This window comes from Ranitomeya imitator, chromosome 1 (assembly GCF_032444005.1).
Source record: "Ranitomeya imitator isolate aRanImi1 chromosome 1, aRanImi1.pri, whole genome shotgun sequence".
Classification (NCBI taxonomy): Eukaryota; Metazoa; Chordata; class Amphibia; order Anura; family Dendrobatidae; genus Ranitomeya; species Ranitomeya imitator.
Window position 1 is genome coordinate 371,503,426 of NC_091282.1, and position 18,151 is coordinate 371,521,576.

The window sequence follows — 18,151 nt, forward strand, 5'->3', positions numbered from 1 at the left end:
GGTCAGTTGAGACTAGGATTACAGGTTGGGAAGGGGCCAGTTGGTGCATGGGAGGCTCAATCGGCTTTAATAGACTATGTTAGGAAGATACTTGGGGCCTAGCGGGAAAACCCGATGACCCCTGCTAGGGCCAGAGCTTCAAGTGAGAACTCATGTGATGACTCCCAAGACTGGGCGCACCACAAACGTTACGTACTGAGAAACTTTCTAACTTGTTCATAACCTGTTGTGATCCCCTATATTGCTAAAATGTATATCTATTAACCCTAATTGTTTAGAAGTTATTGTTGTATAAAAATACCAACGTAACAACCCCTGACTGTTTCCACCTCGTGATCTTTGTGCATTACACATGGCAGCCTATGGCGAGTGCATTATACTATATAGATTCCAATGGGGAGTGTATTATACTGTATGGAGGACTATGGGGTGCATTATACTATATGGAGGCTTTTTAGGGGTCATGATAAAGTATGGGGATTACAGTTAGGGGGTCAACATACAGAGTGGGAGTTAATGTGGGGTCTTTGTACAGTGCAGGGGCCATCATGCAGTGTTGGGGGAATCAAACAGTTAGGGGGCTACTAAGGGGTCAGTGTACTGTGTAGGGGGTACTGGGTGGGGGTCATTATACTGGAAATATAGGAGAGCATCATACTGTGTAAAGTGGAGCTGCATAGGACGGAGGCCCAGGACATCATTAAATGTTAAGTGGACACTTATTGTTATAGGGGAACCCAGGTTACTGTGACTGTCAAAGAGGCAAACGGGGCATTATTACTTTCTGATGGGCAAAATATGGGCACTGTTTTCTAGTGCACTTGCACAGGGCATCATTATATTCTGTTTTACCATTTAGAGGGCACTTAGTACCAATAGGGACACGTATGACAGCAGCAGCTCAGCATTAGCGTATCAGTAGGATAAGGAGTTTCTGCAGGTTGGGAATAGATTGGGACAGTGCTGGAAATGTGAAAAAACATATATGTCTTAGTTGTTGTCTGCAGACGAGTCCTGCCTGGAAGAAGTTGACATATCGGGCCTGATGGAAAAGATGGGAAAATTGAATGACTCCACCAGAAAAAACATCACCATATGACTGTAATATCAGTGTTGGTTTTTGTGTAGTGTTTTTTTTTAGTAACAGCGGTGTCATCTGCTGAGGATATCTTACATCCACTATTAGGGTGCGCGACCATAGTTGTAATCAGGGTTGTCTAGTTAGGGGCCCACTCAGAAGCTTTGTCTGCCTGAACTAAAACTCTAGCTACGCCTCTGGGCAACATATAAAATTCCATTCAGAAACTAAAGCTAACACTTTATACAAATTTAGTGTCATGTATAGGTGGTAACTATTCAATATCTACTTTTACAAGTAATTCTGAACTATCATGTTCATTTGTTATTCTGTGCCTCAATGACTTTGTAATTTTACTGCTTGTATTGCTTTGGAATAAATCCTTAATTGACAATAAAAATGTTAAAATAAAAATATATACAGTGTATTTGTGAAATCAATTTTATTTTATATTATGAATTTTAAAAAATAGTTTATTATTTATTTTTGTTACATGGAACGTATACCAAAAAGATCTGAATATTTTACCGGGTACAGAAATGCACTTTATCTGAACTGATTAAAAAATGACATACATGTTTGGAATATTGAAAACGCGGGGGAAGTTAAACATTATGCTATGCCAAACAAATCAATAATATGTATTTATCTGAACTATATATTTGGGAATGTATTGGTGTGCGTTCACATGCAGTGCTCACGCTGCGGTTTTTCCACTGTATTCTGTAGTATTCTGTAAAATCAATTAATCTTGCACAGACTGTGTGGCTGTTAATAATGGGTGCGCAGTTTTGCAGGTGAAGCAGCCGTTTTCCTGCACGATAAAGTGTGCAGGAAATTATCAAATTAGGCGTCACTTTTGATGCAAAAAAAAGCAAAGCCACCATAAATAAAACTGATAAATTGTCCTCATTGTTTCCTTCTGTTTACTGAATGTCCTTATGTTTAGCTCCTGTCAATCTTCTGATATTAGCTGATTAAGTGATCAGTGACATGTCCGGCTTTATAACTATAACTGTACTGACAAATCCTGTCACACAGTAACCATGCAAGGTGTCACACATATGTCCTCAGATGCTACATAATCACTCAGATGTGACAGTCTGGCATAACGCTGAAGTCTCTCTGGAAATTAGGTAATATTACACTTTGCATATTTACCATATTTTTCAGACTATAAGACGCACCAGACTATAAGACGCACCCAGGTTTTAGAGGTGGAAAATAGGGAAAAAAATATTTGAAGCAAAAAAGGTGGTAAAATATTTAATAACATAAACATACTATTATATGTGTTGTTATTATATATAATAGTATCCTATTACGTTGGAAGCTGCGGGTAGAAGATGGAGCTGCAGGACCAGTGTGGTGTCTGTAAAGTACTGTATGAAGATGCTGGAGGGTGAGTATAAGAATGGGGGCACAGGGCTTATATTTAAAGCGCCACTCCAGCACTAAAAAATAACACTGGAGTGCTGCTTTGAGATCCCATTGGGAGAACTATAACTCCCAGCATGTCCTGCAGAACCTGGGAGTTATAGTTCACCACAGAAGTGGCAGAGTGCTTTATTGTGTGTTGTAGTGACTAACCTTTAAATTGTGGCAGCCAGCCACACTGTGATGAGGTAAAATGCTGGAGCATCCCATGACACCACAGAGCGCTCCCTCTTGTTGCCTCTTCACAGCACAGGAGTAAGCTTGCAGATTGTAGAGTGGTGTCTGCAGGACCTGTGATGACATCAGAAGACAGAGGACTCTGTGTTGCCATGTTATGCTCCAGCCCGCCCTCTTCATGACATCACACAGGTCCTTGTGCTGGAGCACTCAGCATCCAGCACAGCCCCAGCAGGCAGTTATGCAGCGATCTTGTCTCCCCTGGCTCCCCAAACCATGTGTGTCCTTGTGAAGGAGTATTCATTTGCTGCTCCCGACATACTTCTGCACTGACAGGTGGGCAGGGAAGCAGCTAATGAATATTCACTGCACTTTAATGATTGGGACCATGTGGTTTCCCCAGTGCTGATTCCTGAAGCCCGGCAGGGACATTTTTCTGCCTCCCAGTGCAATCCCACTCGCTGCTGCCCACTTACCCACGTTACATCCCTACCATAAGATGCACCCACACTTTCCTCTCAAATTTGGAGGAAAAAGGTGTGTCTTATGGTCAGAAAAATACTCGTTCTAACTGGAACTACTTGGCAAAGTCATAAAATATGCAAAAAAAAGGATTATATGTCAAAAAGTATCACAATTATACAAAAAAGGCCAGCTCACCTGGTGTTGTTGTGCATTCATATCTTCTGGACTCAGCAAGTAACTGGAAGGGTGAGTGTTGTGAGGGTGCTGCCCCCCAGTCCTGTATCCCCCCTCCATCCCTTGTAAAGATGGAGTTCCACCACCCATCAACACCTCTACAGCATCCTCTGGAGTTAGTGGTAATCCTTCCCCACCCATCTGCTGCTGTAGTGCTGCCATCCAATAAAGTTCTTCTAGACTAGGACGAGGTGGTCCAGCTGATTCAGGGGGGTCACTGAATGTTGGTGATGGTGGTACACTGCTGCATGGAGTAGAGCCCAGAGATGGAGGTGGGGCCAGACGGTTGGTTCGTGGTTCAGGAGGCTCTCTCTTTACCTCAAACTTCATTAGATCAAAGTCATTGAGGTATTCAAGAGCCAATGGGGTGCTGGGAAGATCTGAGAGCGCCATCTGTAAAAAAAAATAAGACAAGAAACATTTGATGGAAGCAGCAGCAATTTTTCGGTAGATGTTCCATATGCGCAAACATTATCCAAAATCAAATGTTTCAAACTAGTAACAAAATGTGGGTATATCAGTGCCTTTGAGGACCAAATTTGTCACAAATGCCACACAGGTATGTTCAAATGGGCAGGTTAATTTGTTAAAGGCGATATCATGCCTGTTACATGCCTAAACACTAACAAGCATGCAGTTGCTAACAGAAGCAACTACCTGCCTGTTGTACCCGTCACTGGTCATTGATCGTTCCTGCCGGAGATTCAGCTGTTCCTTGTCATCAGAGCAGTGGTTTCTCTTCTTGTTGACAGGTTGGGACAACTGGTGTCACGCTGATTGACAGCTGATTCCCTGAATGACCCCAGTAGTCCCGCCTTGTCAACAGGAAAAGAAACAGCCTTTTTATTGACATGACATCAGTGGGTGTCTGTGACCGCTCTGTGCCAGAGGAAAACAGTGCCTGGCACAACAGGCAGGTAGGTACATTTTTTTTCTAAGTCCCGAATATCCACTTTAAAATGTTTACTTGTTCATGGGTAGCGCGTTGTCTCATAGCATATGGCCAATTTAACCTCATTAGCTATCCCTTGAACTGTCTGGAGAAATTTGTCTTTTTTTTGTCTGATTGCTCAAATGCAAAAGGATTCTAATGTGTATGGGGCCTTGGACATTGTCACCTGAGATGAAAATACAGTTTGTTTGTATGGCTGGATGTTACTCAAGTTTTCCCTTCGAGCTAAGTATTGGTTCTGGTGTTGAGTGGCCAAATTACGGTTCACCTTACATCGACTAATACCATGTTTCATACCAGTTCCTACATTTTGTTCCAGATATTTCATAAATTGATAACCTTCATTATCTTGAGGCCGGCGTCACACTCAGCGTATAAAAATACGGTCCGTAATTTACAGCCGTAATACGCAGAAAAGTCCACAAAATAGTGGTCCGTATCTCCTCCATAGGCAGGGTGTGTCAGCGTATGTTGCGCATGGCATCCTCCGCATGTAATCCGTATGGCATCCGTACTGCCAGATTTTCTCGCAGGCTTGCAAAACCGACATACGGACATACAATGGATCCATGTTCTCAAAAAATCATAAAAACATATATATATATATATATATATATATATATATATATATATAATGTCATTGAGACACATATATATATATATATTAATATTTACTTCAGCGCGATATAGCAGAAAGCCGGTAATTCAATTGCTGGCTTTTGCTATCTCCTTCCCAAACCCGACATGATATGAGACATGGTTTACATACAGTAAACCATCTCAAATCCCCATTTTTTTGCATATTCCACACTACTAATGTTAGTAGTGTGTATGTGCAAAATTTGGGCGCTCTAGCTATTAAATTTAAGGGTTAAATGGCGGAAAACATTGGCGTGGGCTCCCGCGCAATTCTCTCCGCCAGAGTAGTAAAGCCAGTGACTGAGGGCAGATATTAATAGCCTGGAGAGGGTCCACAGTTTTTGCCCCCCCCCCCCCCCTGGCTAAAAACATCTGCCCCCAGCCACCCCAGAAAAGGCACATCTGGAAGATGCGCCTATTCTGGCACTTGGCCACTCTCTTCCCATTCCCGTGTAGCGGTGGCATATGGGGTAATGAAGGGTTAATGTCACCTTGCTATTGTAAGGTGACATTAAGCCAGATTAATAATGGAGAAGCGTCAATTCTGACACCTATCCATTATTAATCCAATAGCATGAAATGGTTAAAAAAAACACACACACATTATTAAAAATTATTTTAAGGAAATGAACACACAGTTTGTTTGAATATTTTATTGTTCTCTCAATCCACCTGAAGACCCTCGCTCTGTAACAAAGGAAAAATAATAAACCAACAATATACATACCTTCCGATGATCTGTAACGTCCCACGATGTAAATCCATCTGAAGGGGTTAAAATATTTTACAGGCAGGAGCTCTGCTATAATCCAGCTGTGCTCGTGCCTGTAAAACCCCGGGGAATGAAGGTAATGTAGGTCAATGACCTGTAGTCATTCGCGGTGATGCACCCTCTGCTGGTTGTCCTCATATGAACTCGAGCGTGGGAACTTTCCTGGAAACCATAATGGAGCAGTGTACGGGGGCATATACAATGGAGCATCTTATGGGGCCATAAACCATAGTGGAGCAGTGTACGGGGGCATATACCATGGAGCATCTTATGGGGCCCATAAACCTTTATGGAGCAGTGTACGGGGGCATATACCATGGAGCATCTTATGGGGGCCATAAACCTTTATGGAGCAGTGTACGGGGGGCATATACCATGGAGCATCTTATGGGGCCATAAACCATAATGGAGCAGTGAACGGGGGCATATACCATGGAGCATCTTATGGGGGCCATAAACCTTTATGGAACAGCGTACGGGGAATATACTATGGAGCATCTTATGGGGGCCATAAACCTTTATGGAGCAGCGTATGGGGCATATGGATGGGAGCAGCAAATTAAAGAATGGTGGCGCAGGATGGGAGCAGCACATGACAGAACGGGGGCGCAGGATGGGAGCAGCACATGACAGGATGGGGGCGCAGGATGGGAGCAGCACATGACAGGATGGGGGCGAAGGATGGGAGCAGCACATGACAGGATGGGGGCGCAGGATGGGAGCAGCACATGACAGGATGGGGGCGAAGGATGGGAGCAGCACATGACAGGATGGGGGCGCAGGATGGGAGCAGCACATGACAGAACGGTGGCGCAGGATGGGAGCAGCACATGACAGAACGGGGGCGCAGGATGGGAGCAGCACATGACAGAACGGGGGCGCAGGATGGGAGCAGCACATGACAGAACGGGGGCGCAGGATGGCAGCAGCACATGACAGAACGGGGGCGCAGGATGGCAGCAGCACATGACAGAACGGGGGCGCAGGATGGGAGCAGCACATGACAGGATGGGGGCGCAGGATGAGAGCAGCAAATGACAGAATGGAGGCGCAGGATGGGTGCAGCACAGGTCAGAATGGAGGCGCAGGATGGGTGCAGCACATGTCAGAATGGAGGCGCAGGATGGGTGCAGCACATGTCAGAATGGAGGCGCAGGATGGGTGCAGCACATGTCAGAATGGGGGCGCAGGATGGGAGCAGCACATGTCAGAATGGGGGCGCAGGATGGGAGCAGCACATGACAGGATGGGGACGCAGGATGGGTGCAGCACATGACAGGATGGGAACGCAGGATGGAGCAGCACATGACAGGATGGGGATGCAGGATGGAGCAGCACATATCAGGATGGAGACCATATGCCAATATAAATGCTCGCCACCCGGGCGTAGAACGGGTTCAATAGCTAGTTAATATATATACATATATGTGTCTCAATGACATATATATATATATATATATACCTATTCTATGTGTACACATTTATTCTACCTATTCTATTGTAAGCTGTCAGTGTGATTTTACTGTACACTGAATTGCCGGCTTTTCTCTCTAACACCGCTGCGTATTTCTCGCAAGTCACACTGCTGGTCCGTGTGTAATCCGTATTTTTCTCGCCCCATAGACTTTCATTGGCAGATTTTTTGCGCAATACGGTGACAAACGCAGCATGCTGCGATTTTCTACGGCCGTAGAAGACCGTATAATACGGATCAGTAAAATACGGCTGATAGGAGCAGGGACATAGAGAAGCATTGTACCGTATGCAATCCGTATTTTCAGCACCCCTCTTACGTCCGTAAAACACGGTAGTGTGACGCCGGCCTGAGATTAATTACAGATAACCAAATCAATTCAGAGGATCCTGGTTTAGAGGCCATGTCAATAATGGAAAATTACATTGCAAATACATTCTGTGAACTTGGCCTTACACCACCAAGATGTGAGATAAAATACCTAAACTATTTTTTTAACTGGTGGAGCACTCCTACATCATCTATTGTCTATGGATAACGTTATATGTGCTGAGTATAACAGTGCAGCTGAATTATATAACCCACCATGTAAGGTTTGGTCTGTCTCTGTGTGCTTGACACATTGTCTGCTGCACTTCGTCTCTATGTGGTTGAGTTACAGCTTTCCATGTGTATAGTACCGCTAAAATTATACTTTTATGATTTTGTACTGTTGAGTTCAACGTTGGCAGTGTGGACTTGTTTGTGTGTAGTAATATATAAACCCGAGAAAAGACTGTGAGCCCAGTTCATCAAGGTATCAACTCTAGAACTTTGGTGTAAAACACCTTGAAATATCTCAACATTTTTGCACAATTCAGATTTGTACAAAAAAGTTTTGACATTTTTACACATGTTCTGCCATTGTTTAGAAGAATGGCCGGAGTTTGGATCAGAAGGGGTGTAACCAAGCTTGCCCTACTAATTCATGATAATTTACAACACTAAGAGTGACATATATTACGCTAGAATCCTACTACACTAGTAACATTTCTGATGTTGGCACATGGCAGTTGAAAGATGCACCAAATTCATTAAAGAGGACCTTTCACCAAATTTTTCATGTTAAACTGGATCCAGAATGTAATAGTGGCTGCAGAGTGGAGTAAAAGTTTTTATTTTAATTTCACATCTCCGTTATGGAGGTATTAGCAATCAAAGTATTTGGCACCTAATTAGTTAACTTTTCTAAACTAAAAGTGGGTGTTATCAGAGTTTTCACTGGGGGCATCCACTTCTTCTCCCTGTATGATAATGTTGCTGACCAATCATAAGCAGGCAGCAACATTTAGGGGATGGAAGAACATGCCCCCCTCCATAGCTTAGGCCAGGTTCACATTAGCGTATGTGTGCGCAGCGTATACCTGCGCACCAATCCGCATGCATCTTGCGTACATATATTTAACATTGTGTACGCAGGGACATGCACTTGCATCAGTTCGCATGCAGATGCATACGCTTGCATCTTTTCACGGTCGTTTCACGGTGTCCTGCGAACGCAACATATTGCACTTTTTGAGGCGTCAATTATGCGCAGGCATGCGCATGTGGATGAGTGCGTCAAAACAACGCATTACTGTCTATGGGAATGCATTGATACGCAAGCGTACTTCAGACTGCGCATGTCCAGGAAATTATTTCACCACCTCCACCATGAGCATAAGCAACACAAACGCATGCCAAAACACATTTAAATGCATGCACATGCAGCGGGGTTTATTTTCCGTCATGCGTAAGATGATGTGGAGTAAAACCGCAGCGCAAGCATGCGTTTGCATGGGTTTTGGCATGCATTTGCGCATGCTGACGATATGCTGCGCACAGAAATTCTAATGTGTACTGAGCTTTAGAGCAGGTTTCTCAATCTGTGAGAGGCAATTATACCGCTATGATATCCTGGTGTGATGCAGAGCCAGCTATCAATCAAAGTGCTAGAGCATGTGACATGCCCGCCAGGGCCGTGGGGTACACAGAATCTGACCGGACAGTTCTATGGGGGAGGTGACGGGGCCGTGATCCGTTTCTGTGGCCCTGGCTGTGTGATAAAATGGAGGATAATTATGTGGTGTTTGGTCGTGACGCCACCCGTGGTGTTCGGCAATGAGTGGCCGACGCTGCAGTTTAGGTCCACTGGGGCTGATGGTGACGCAGCGAAGATTGTTCAGCTCCCCACAGGTAGAGCGGGGCCCCAGGGCAAATATATTTGATTGTTCAGATGGTAGTGAATGTTGGGGTGCAGAGAATAAGTGAAGGACACAGAGAGGTGCAGTTTTCTTTACGTTTTACTTGAAAGTAGATGCAATCTGGGGTGCCAATTACAGATGATGGATTGAGTCTGGCTTGCCTGGAGGCTTTCAGGGGATCCACGCTGCCAGGTGGGGTGGGGGACCTTCCTTCTGCGCTCTCTTTTAGGGTCCCTGCTGCTTGTAGCTAAGCTGCGGCCCTCTCCTGCGTGATGATTTCTAACCTGTATGGCAGACAGCGTGAGCCTATTTCACGGGCACTGTCCTTTTCACTGTCAGCCCCAGGCTCTTGGTCTGCTACAGTGCCTTCAGGTGTTCGTTGTGGCCAGGGAACTTGCAGTCCCCTGCCCTCCAGATTCGGCTGTCAGGGCGTACAGCCCCCGCCCAGCCAAGGACTCTGGCGTCCCTTTTTGTCAGCTCTCCGCTCTGGGGTCAGCTATAAGCAGTTTTTATTCCCCTGAGCTCTTGTCTGTGCTCGTGTTCCTTCCCTCTCCACAGACCAACTGCCAACTCTCTTCCCTCACTGTCCTGTCACCAGCTGGCTCCCGTTTCCATGACAACTCCCCTCTTTACTATCTCAGCTGAATTCTTTCTGACTCACTAACCCCACCTGCTGGCCAGAATTTATAAGGAAACTCCCATTCCTGGCCTGGAGCAGGAGTTGACATGCATACTGGATTACCTGGCATGGGGACCCCCCCTTGCCTCCAGGCATGACATCACCCCTTAGAGGGAGGCAATGTCACTGTGGCAACTGGACTCTGGGGTTTCTACATTTGCTTAAAACCGCTGCTAACAATATAGAGAGGGGTGCTGTGTTCGGCGACTGTGCATGGCCTTACGACTTAAAGCTGGTGGCTCCCAGGAGGAAATAACTTTATTTTCTCTTCGTATCAATAATTTCAGAAGGCAGCCCAGCAGCACTGTCATGGTATTTATCTGCAGATTAACCTCTATCTTCAGGTACATAGCATTTTCTGATATTATTTTTTATAGTTACATTATCATTGGATGACTTTAGTAATTTTTTCCTGCAACCACAATGGACAATTATTTTCACAAGCACATAAAACCCAGCAAGTTCAGCAAGTTATTGACCAGTGAAAAGCCTACATTGTGAAATGTAAGCCTTTATATCCATGCCCACCATTCTGACAGACAACTGCAGAAAGAATCAGTTGGTTTGCTTGCAGTCTATTTGTGCCTGCTGTCTTTGAGGTTGGAGTGGAGCAGTTAGCAATAGGATCAATGAACCAGTGACAGGGTCATGGACACGCAAGTCTCATTGACATGTATGTGTGTGTATGTGTATGTGACTGGAGGAAAGGCTAGACGGGCTGTGAAGTTCTAGAACAAATTGCTGAATATTTTATTGCTGTTTATGTTATAATGACTCCTCTCCATATGTGTATATATATGTACAGTATATAATATATAAAATCTCTTCTCCTTATATCATAGCGTGGTTGTTAGTAAACCTTTTTTTTTAATCTAAGGGGCTCTGAATCATTTGCTTAAAGGGACCCTACCTGTCAGCAGGATTGTGCACAGTAACCTACAGATACTGACAGGTCGGTGCGGTTATACTGATTAAAATGAGACCTTGGTTGATGAAATCCGTCTTCTACAATCTGATAGCTGCTACTGTTACTGCGCAGGCAGTGGCATCTTGCTAGAGAAAAAGAATTGCCTCCTCCAAGATGGTGCCGCCGGCACCTGCGCAGTGTCATCTATCGGATCTCCAATAGCTGCTACTGTGCAGGTGCCGGCGGCGCCATCTTGCTAGAGAAAAGAAATTGCCTTCTCCAAGATGGTGCTGCCGGCCCCGGTGCAGTAGCATCTATCGGATCACCGATAGCTGTTACTGTGCAGGTGCCGGCGGCGCCATCTTAGAGGAGACGATATCCTTGAAGAGTCAGTCTATCTGACTGCAGACTTGTGAATCTGTACAGTGAGGATTCTATAGTGGGCGATTATGTGACCACAAGTATGCAATTTGCATACTTCAGGCCACATTCTGACTAGAAATGTCCTGCCTCACTCAATGCAACCCACCCGAGTCTAGTCAGCACATTGTCCCATGGATACCAATTGCATACTTGCGGTCATGCGCCCATGCGCTGTGAAGATTCACAAGTTTCCAGCCATATAGAGTGATTGCAGACTTGTAGCCTAAGGTCAGACAACTCCTTTAAACCACCAGCAATCAGTTGTGGGGAGACTTCATTTGGGCTTATATGTTCCCTGCAGCAACCACAACTGTTGGGTTACATGGTATCTACGGTAATGAAACAAATAGTCAACCATACAGTATAATACATGGTCATGCCAAGTCCACAATAGCAGAAGATACTCTTTTCTGGAGCTCATTGGAGTGTCTCACAGAGTGGGGTTCCTATTTGGGGAACTCATCTCTTGTCCAATTGGGACAACCACTAAAAAAAGAAACAAGTTCAGATGAATTGTAGTATCATAACTGCAACGTACCATGTCCATGACCATTAATATAGCTGGAGAATATCATCTGAATGTCTTAGCTGTATATATTGAGAAAATTCATAAAGACTGCAGGAATTCATTAGTCAATCTGTTTTAACGTTCCATTTAAGTTTGTAGAATAAGTGTGCTCTTCACACAATAATATGATACATTCATCCCAATTCATGAACAATTGCAGTATACCAATGTCTGTTTATAGCCTTTATATTCTCCCAAGAGCCTGAGGTTATCCACTGATCACTGTAGGATATATATCTCAAGACCTCACTTGTCCCATAACGTGCGGATAATTCCATCTCTGAGCTGCGTCTTATCCCGGATTTACTGTTCAGATTTGAGTGATACTGTCTGACAGTTCTTACGCTCATCTTATGTGACACAGAATATTCCTCATCCCTGAGCTAGAGTTGGGGAAACAAAGGTCTATAGGTAAGGAGACGGAAAGGACAATGATGATTGTCCTAGCATTGATCTAATCATTTACTTTTCTCATGTAGGATAATGTTGACCAGCTAACATCTACAGGGATTGTAGAGAATCACCTGATATTGGGGGATTAAAAATCTGGTGGTCAGGAATACTGCTCTGGCAGCAATTAAAGAAAACGCTAACTTCAGGATTACGGTATATAAGTAGCCATTTACAAGAATTGATTGGCAGAAATTCACTAACTAAACAAAGCAATGAAATTCCAAGCCTGAAATATTTATGTAGAAATGAGCACATGATCATTTATCATATTTCATGTACAATACACAATATCCTTAACGAGGTTTAACTTTAACATGAACTATTCTTAAGATAGGTCATCAATGCCTGATCAGTGGGGGTGGGACACCAAGAATCCCCACCAAAGAGCTGTTCCCGATGCCGGCAGCGCTCAGTTATGGAGCTGCTCATAATACTGATAGTGGCCGCCGCAAGATACTGCACATCCGCCCCTATTAAAATCAATAGACGGAAGAGGTGTAGTATTTGGCAACAATTAGTAAACAGAGCTGCACCATAACTGAATACCTCTGGACCCCACCACCACAAAGAACATATGATAGGTGGGGGTGTGGAGTGTCGCACCCCCACCGTTCAGACATTGATGACTAGTCCTAAGGATAGGTCATCAATGATAAACTAGTGGACAATCTCTTTAATGTTGTTGATTTTGCTCATATACATAGCAAATATTTTTATAAATGGTCATTGTTGTTTTCATCTAAACTATATTTGCTTCATTTGGCCAAAATGTTAAAATCGAGGTTAAGAGCTAACATTTCTCCTTGTGGAGATTGATATGCCTGACATGCCAGTGTAAGGATACTTATGGGCCATGCATTCTTCCACTGGGAAAATTAAATATGCAAATTGCCTCTTCAGATAGGAAGAGGACTTGAACTCTAGAGCCTTATATTGGAAGTAACAATCCTAAAAGTCAATATCGACCCTTGAACATTTCTTTCCACATGACTTAAGATAAAAGCCAAACCAGAATCTCAATAATTAGACAAGTCAGATCTCCTGCTTTGCACTGTGGAGGGACAATATCCCACAACATGTTTCTGCAAATTAAGATTCTAGTTTGGCTTTTATGCTAAGTTAAGTGGCAAGGCTCATTAAAGGGTCAATTGTGACTTTAAGGATTGCTATTTCCAATCAGTGGCACTACAGTTCAAGTCCTCTTCCTCTCTGAAGAGGCAATTCGCATACTGGAGGTTATGGACTCCAGTCTCGCTCCAGTAATCTATGCTAGGAGATATGTAAAAATTGTTTAAAATTGTTTGTCTGGTGGCCGGAGACGACGGACAAAGTAATGTTTTATGTTTACGTTGAAAAATCAGACAGCGACGGATCCGTCGCCGTCCGTCGTTTGCTCGAATAGAAGCCTATGGGCGCCGGATCCGTCAAATGACAGAATCCGGCGACGAATTCGGTTTTTTTAACTGAGCATGCTCCGATTTATTTAGGATCCAATTAGCCAGAGCCGCTTGTCAGATCCGTCGAAAAAACAAATCCGTCACATCAGTTTTTCACAATCTGCGACGGATATGTCGAGCCAACGGATTGTGACTGACGGCAAAAACTGATGTGTGAAAGGGCCTTAGCCATCAATATGTTTGGTGAATGGGGAGAGACAGCTGTCAGCAAAATTGTTTGGTTCACAGCTATCTAATTGCATGAGAGATGCAATGAATCACCTTTTTGGGTCAGATATGAAAATCTACTCTGCCACATCTGCATCAACAGAAAATTACATGGGATTTATTAAAGTTTTTTTTAGCTAGAGACATTTATGACTTATCTGTTGGCTGCCTTGTATTGCACATGGTGCACAATATCTGGACATGTTAGCGATACCCTCATCTACTTGAAGCAGAGCGAAACGTGCGTCGGGACAGAGGGACACCTGGGACATCGACGTGCACATTGTTATAAGCTCCAACATGTTTATTATTGACACACTTACTGTCACAGCAGCGCCATGTGTAATACAGAAGCAACTGACATATTGAGCTCTTAGCAGCCTTAGTGGTCACCTCATTATTTTAGTTGTACATGCACATTTTTTGCAGTCATTAAACATACTTGTGTATCCACTTTGCACTATTTTTGATTTATTTTGTCACTCTTGTTTGGAGGTTTTTTGTTTATATCTTGGTTTCATCCAATATTTCACTTAACTTATCACTACATATTGATGTACTAAGACATTTGTCTACATACCCCTCTTGCTTTTTGGGGATTTCCCAAGTTGGACCCCCACTGATATTGATCACTCAGTGCCTAATTAGTGTCATATCATGTTTGGATATGCCATATAAATTACTTTTTGTCACGTGATTTTCCGTGGTATTAAGTCCCTCTTTTTAATGTATCTAGTACCTTTTTTCTTTTTGTACTTTTTAGACATTTTTATATCTGTATATTAGTAAAATATTACTTTTTACATTTAGTACTTTTCACTGCTGTATTAATTTACTTCTGGTAATATATTTTGATGTTAGTTATGATATATTGTAGAATTTTCCCCCTAAAATGGGGCAATTGGCATCTGCCTAATGTTTTTTTTTTTTTTTTGCTGTTCTCTTGATCAACATATTGGGTTATAGTTGAATTTGATGGACTTATGCCTACCATCAACCTTAAAAACTATGAGCCTGTGTGTAAGGAGGAAAGTCAGGAAGCCCCCATACAAATTACTCTATAATTCAATCCGGCTGATATCAGTGGGTTTTGACGACTTTAATCGAATGTATGTGGAGGCCTTAATGTAGCAGAGGTGTATAATTAAGGTGGGAGATAAGAAAAGTTTGAAGAAAGACATAGATCAAGAGGGGAAAGAGGTTATGGGAAAGATAGATGAGATGGATTCACAGTCTCTATAGTCTTAAAACATGGCTTAGATGACTCTGAACAATCTAGGAGAGGTCAAATCTAGAAAAAATAGGAACAAAAAAAGCCCAGGGGAGGAAAGAGGTGGACACAGAAATTAGTAAGGGAGTGGGCAGATATGGGCATATAAGGAAGTGACATGGGAATCCTAAGGATCACATTCAACATATTGGTAAAAAGTGTCATTTGTACATTTATAGATCTGAAAGTATCATCATCCCCAGCTCAAATCAACATGATCAGAATGAAGTTCATTACAAATCAGTAACTTAACCATAGCTAATAGTTAATAAATCTTAAGCAAGAAAACAACTTTCCCTCAATCTGATCAAACCTTAAAACCACCAAAAGAATGAATATGCAATTGTGCATGATTGACAGTCCTCCTGACTCTACTTCTAACCTGCACTGCCCAGTATGTCGACCATCACCGATACTGGGCACACTGCCAGACTATAAAGTACAAGTCTGATTGACTGTGACTTATACAAGTGAGCTTTTCCATTTAATCTCAAATCCCTCATCACATTGTATATAGATAACATCCATCTCAAACAGTATATATAGCCTTTACGTACTGTGCATCTAATCAGATAACTAATTAACAATCCCCGTCATCCATTAGACAATCAGCTGCAATCAATATCTAACCGTAAGATCCACACGCTGATGATGAGTAGATGATTGATTGCTTTTTGTGTGGCCTTGCAATTCTAGACTATACCAAGATTTACTGCGGCCCTAATGAATGAGGGGAAACGACTTTACGAGCACAATTATCTCAGACAAGAAGACAAGACTATTTTTAATTGTTTAGGTTATTATGTGACAGTCAGCCATTGAGGGACAGCACAAGTCAGACAGAACACACCTGTACCACACCAAAGTGTGACGGAAAGCGAATCACACAAAGTGACAAAGTCCACACATACAAGGTGCACAAGACAGGAGAACACAGGAGTCTAACTTACTCTGAGTGTGCAACACTGGTCAGCTCCTCCTGTCCTCTCCCTTTCCACAGATCCCCATGCAATTCCTGGGCAAAGCCTGCTCTGCCCTGGGTGCCAATCTATCTACCCTCGGGTCTCCTACCTGCCCCTAATCTGTTGCTTGTGCCCTGGGTGCAGGGGTTAAATAGCGGGCCTGTGAGCTCACGCTTATCTCATTATGGACTCTCCAATAGCAAAAGCCTGGGCACAGATAGGGAGGGAGAGGGCAGAGGGCACTGGGGAGGGGGGTGTGCTGGAAAATTATTCACAGAGTGTTACATCTGTCAGAGCTGGGCTAAAGCTCTCCAATAAGTAGAAAGGGTGGAGGGGCAGAAACTACGAGGTAAGGGGTGGTGGTGGTGTTAGAGTTGGAAAGTCTGGCATTACCCTTACCTATGTGGACCGTGAGTTCTGCCCAGTAACTAGTTAGACATATAGATAGACAAACATATAGAATTAGATAGACAGACAGGATAGATAGATAGATAGATAGATAGATAGATAGATAGATAGATAGATAGATAGATAGATAGATAGATAGATAGATAGGAGGGACAGAAAGTATGAGGTCAGGGGTGGTGATGGTGTTAGAGTTGGAAAGTCTGTAGACTGTGAGTTCTGCCCAGTAACTAGATAGATGTATAGACAGACAAACATATAGAATTAGATAGCCAGACAGGATAGATAAACAGATATATAGACAGATAAAGTTAGATAGAATAGATAGATAAAGATAGATGATATATAGATAGATAATAGATAGATGATAGATAGATAGATAATAGATAGATGAAGCTAAATAGATAAAGTTAGATAGATAAATAGATAGACAATAGACAGATAGATAAGAGACAGATGATAGATAGATAGATAATTGAGAGATAGATAATAGAGACATAGATAGATGATAAATAGATAGATAATAGAGATATAGATAAAGATAGATAGATAGATAGATAGATAGATAGATAGATAGATAGATAGATAGATAGATAGATAAGAGAGATAGATGAGATAGATAGATATGGGATAGATAGACAAACATATAGAATTAAATAGACAAACAGGATAGATTATAGGTAGATAGATAGATAGATAGATAGATAGATAGATAGATAGATAGATAGATAGATAGATAGATAGATGGGACAGAAAGTACGAGGTAAGGGGTGGTGGTGGTGGTAGAGTTTTAAAGTCTGTAGACTGTGAGTTCTGCCCAGTAACTAGATAGATGTATTGACAGACAAACATATAGAATTAGATAGCCAGACAGGATAGATAAACAGACAGATATATAGGCAGATAAAGTTAGATAGAATAGATAGATAAAGATATATGATTTATAGATAGATAATAGATAGATGATAGATAGATATAATAGATGAAGATAGATCGATAAAGTTAGATAGATATTAGATAGATAAATAGATAGACGATAGACAGATAGATAGATGGATAGATAAGAGATAGATAGATAGATGATAGATAGATAGATAATTGAGCGATAGATAATAGAGAGATAGATAGATGATAGATAGATAGATAGATAGATAGATAGATAGATAGATAGATAAATAGATAATAGAGATATAGATAAAGATAGATAAAGATAGATAGATAGATAGACAGATAGATAAGAGAGATAGATGAGAGAGAGAGAGATAGATATGGGATAGATAGACAAACATATAGAATTAGATAGACAGACAGGATAGATAAACAGATAGATAGATAGATAGATAGATAGGTAGACAGGAGGGGCAGAAAGT

The 18,151-nt window shown here is 42.4% G+C and overlaps 1 protein-coding gene across 2 annotated transcripts in view; it reads right to left on the minus strand.

The window, feature by feature from the left end:
- NRL (neural retina leucine zipper) overlaps positions 1-16,548 on the minus strand; it is a 35,480-nt gene extending 18,932 nt beyond the window's left edge. Inside the window, exons 1-2 of one of the 2 annotated variants that reach the window (XM_069761570.1) lie at positions 16,486-16,548; positions 3,353-3,784 (exon numbers count right to left, since the gene is read on the minus strand). In XM_069761570.1, the coding sequence (XP_069617671.1) occupies positions 3,353-3,784 (432 nt within the window). In that variant the 5' untranslated portion in view covers positions 16,486-16,548. Of the gene's footprint in view, positions 1-3,352; positions 3,785-16,364 lie in introns of both variants that reach the window. The other variant, XM_069761563.1, reaches the window with a different exon arrangement.
- Between the last annotated feature and the right edge of the window lie 1,603 nt (positions 16,549-18,151).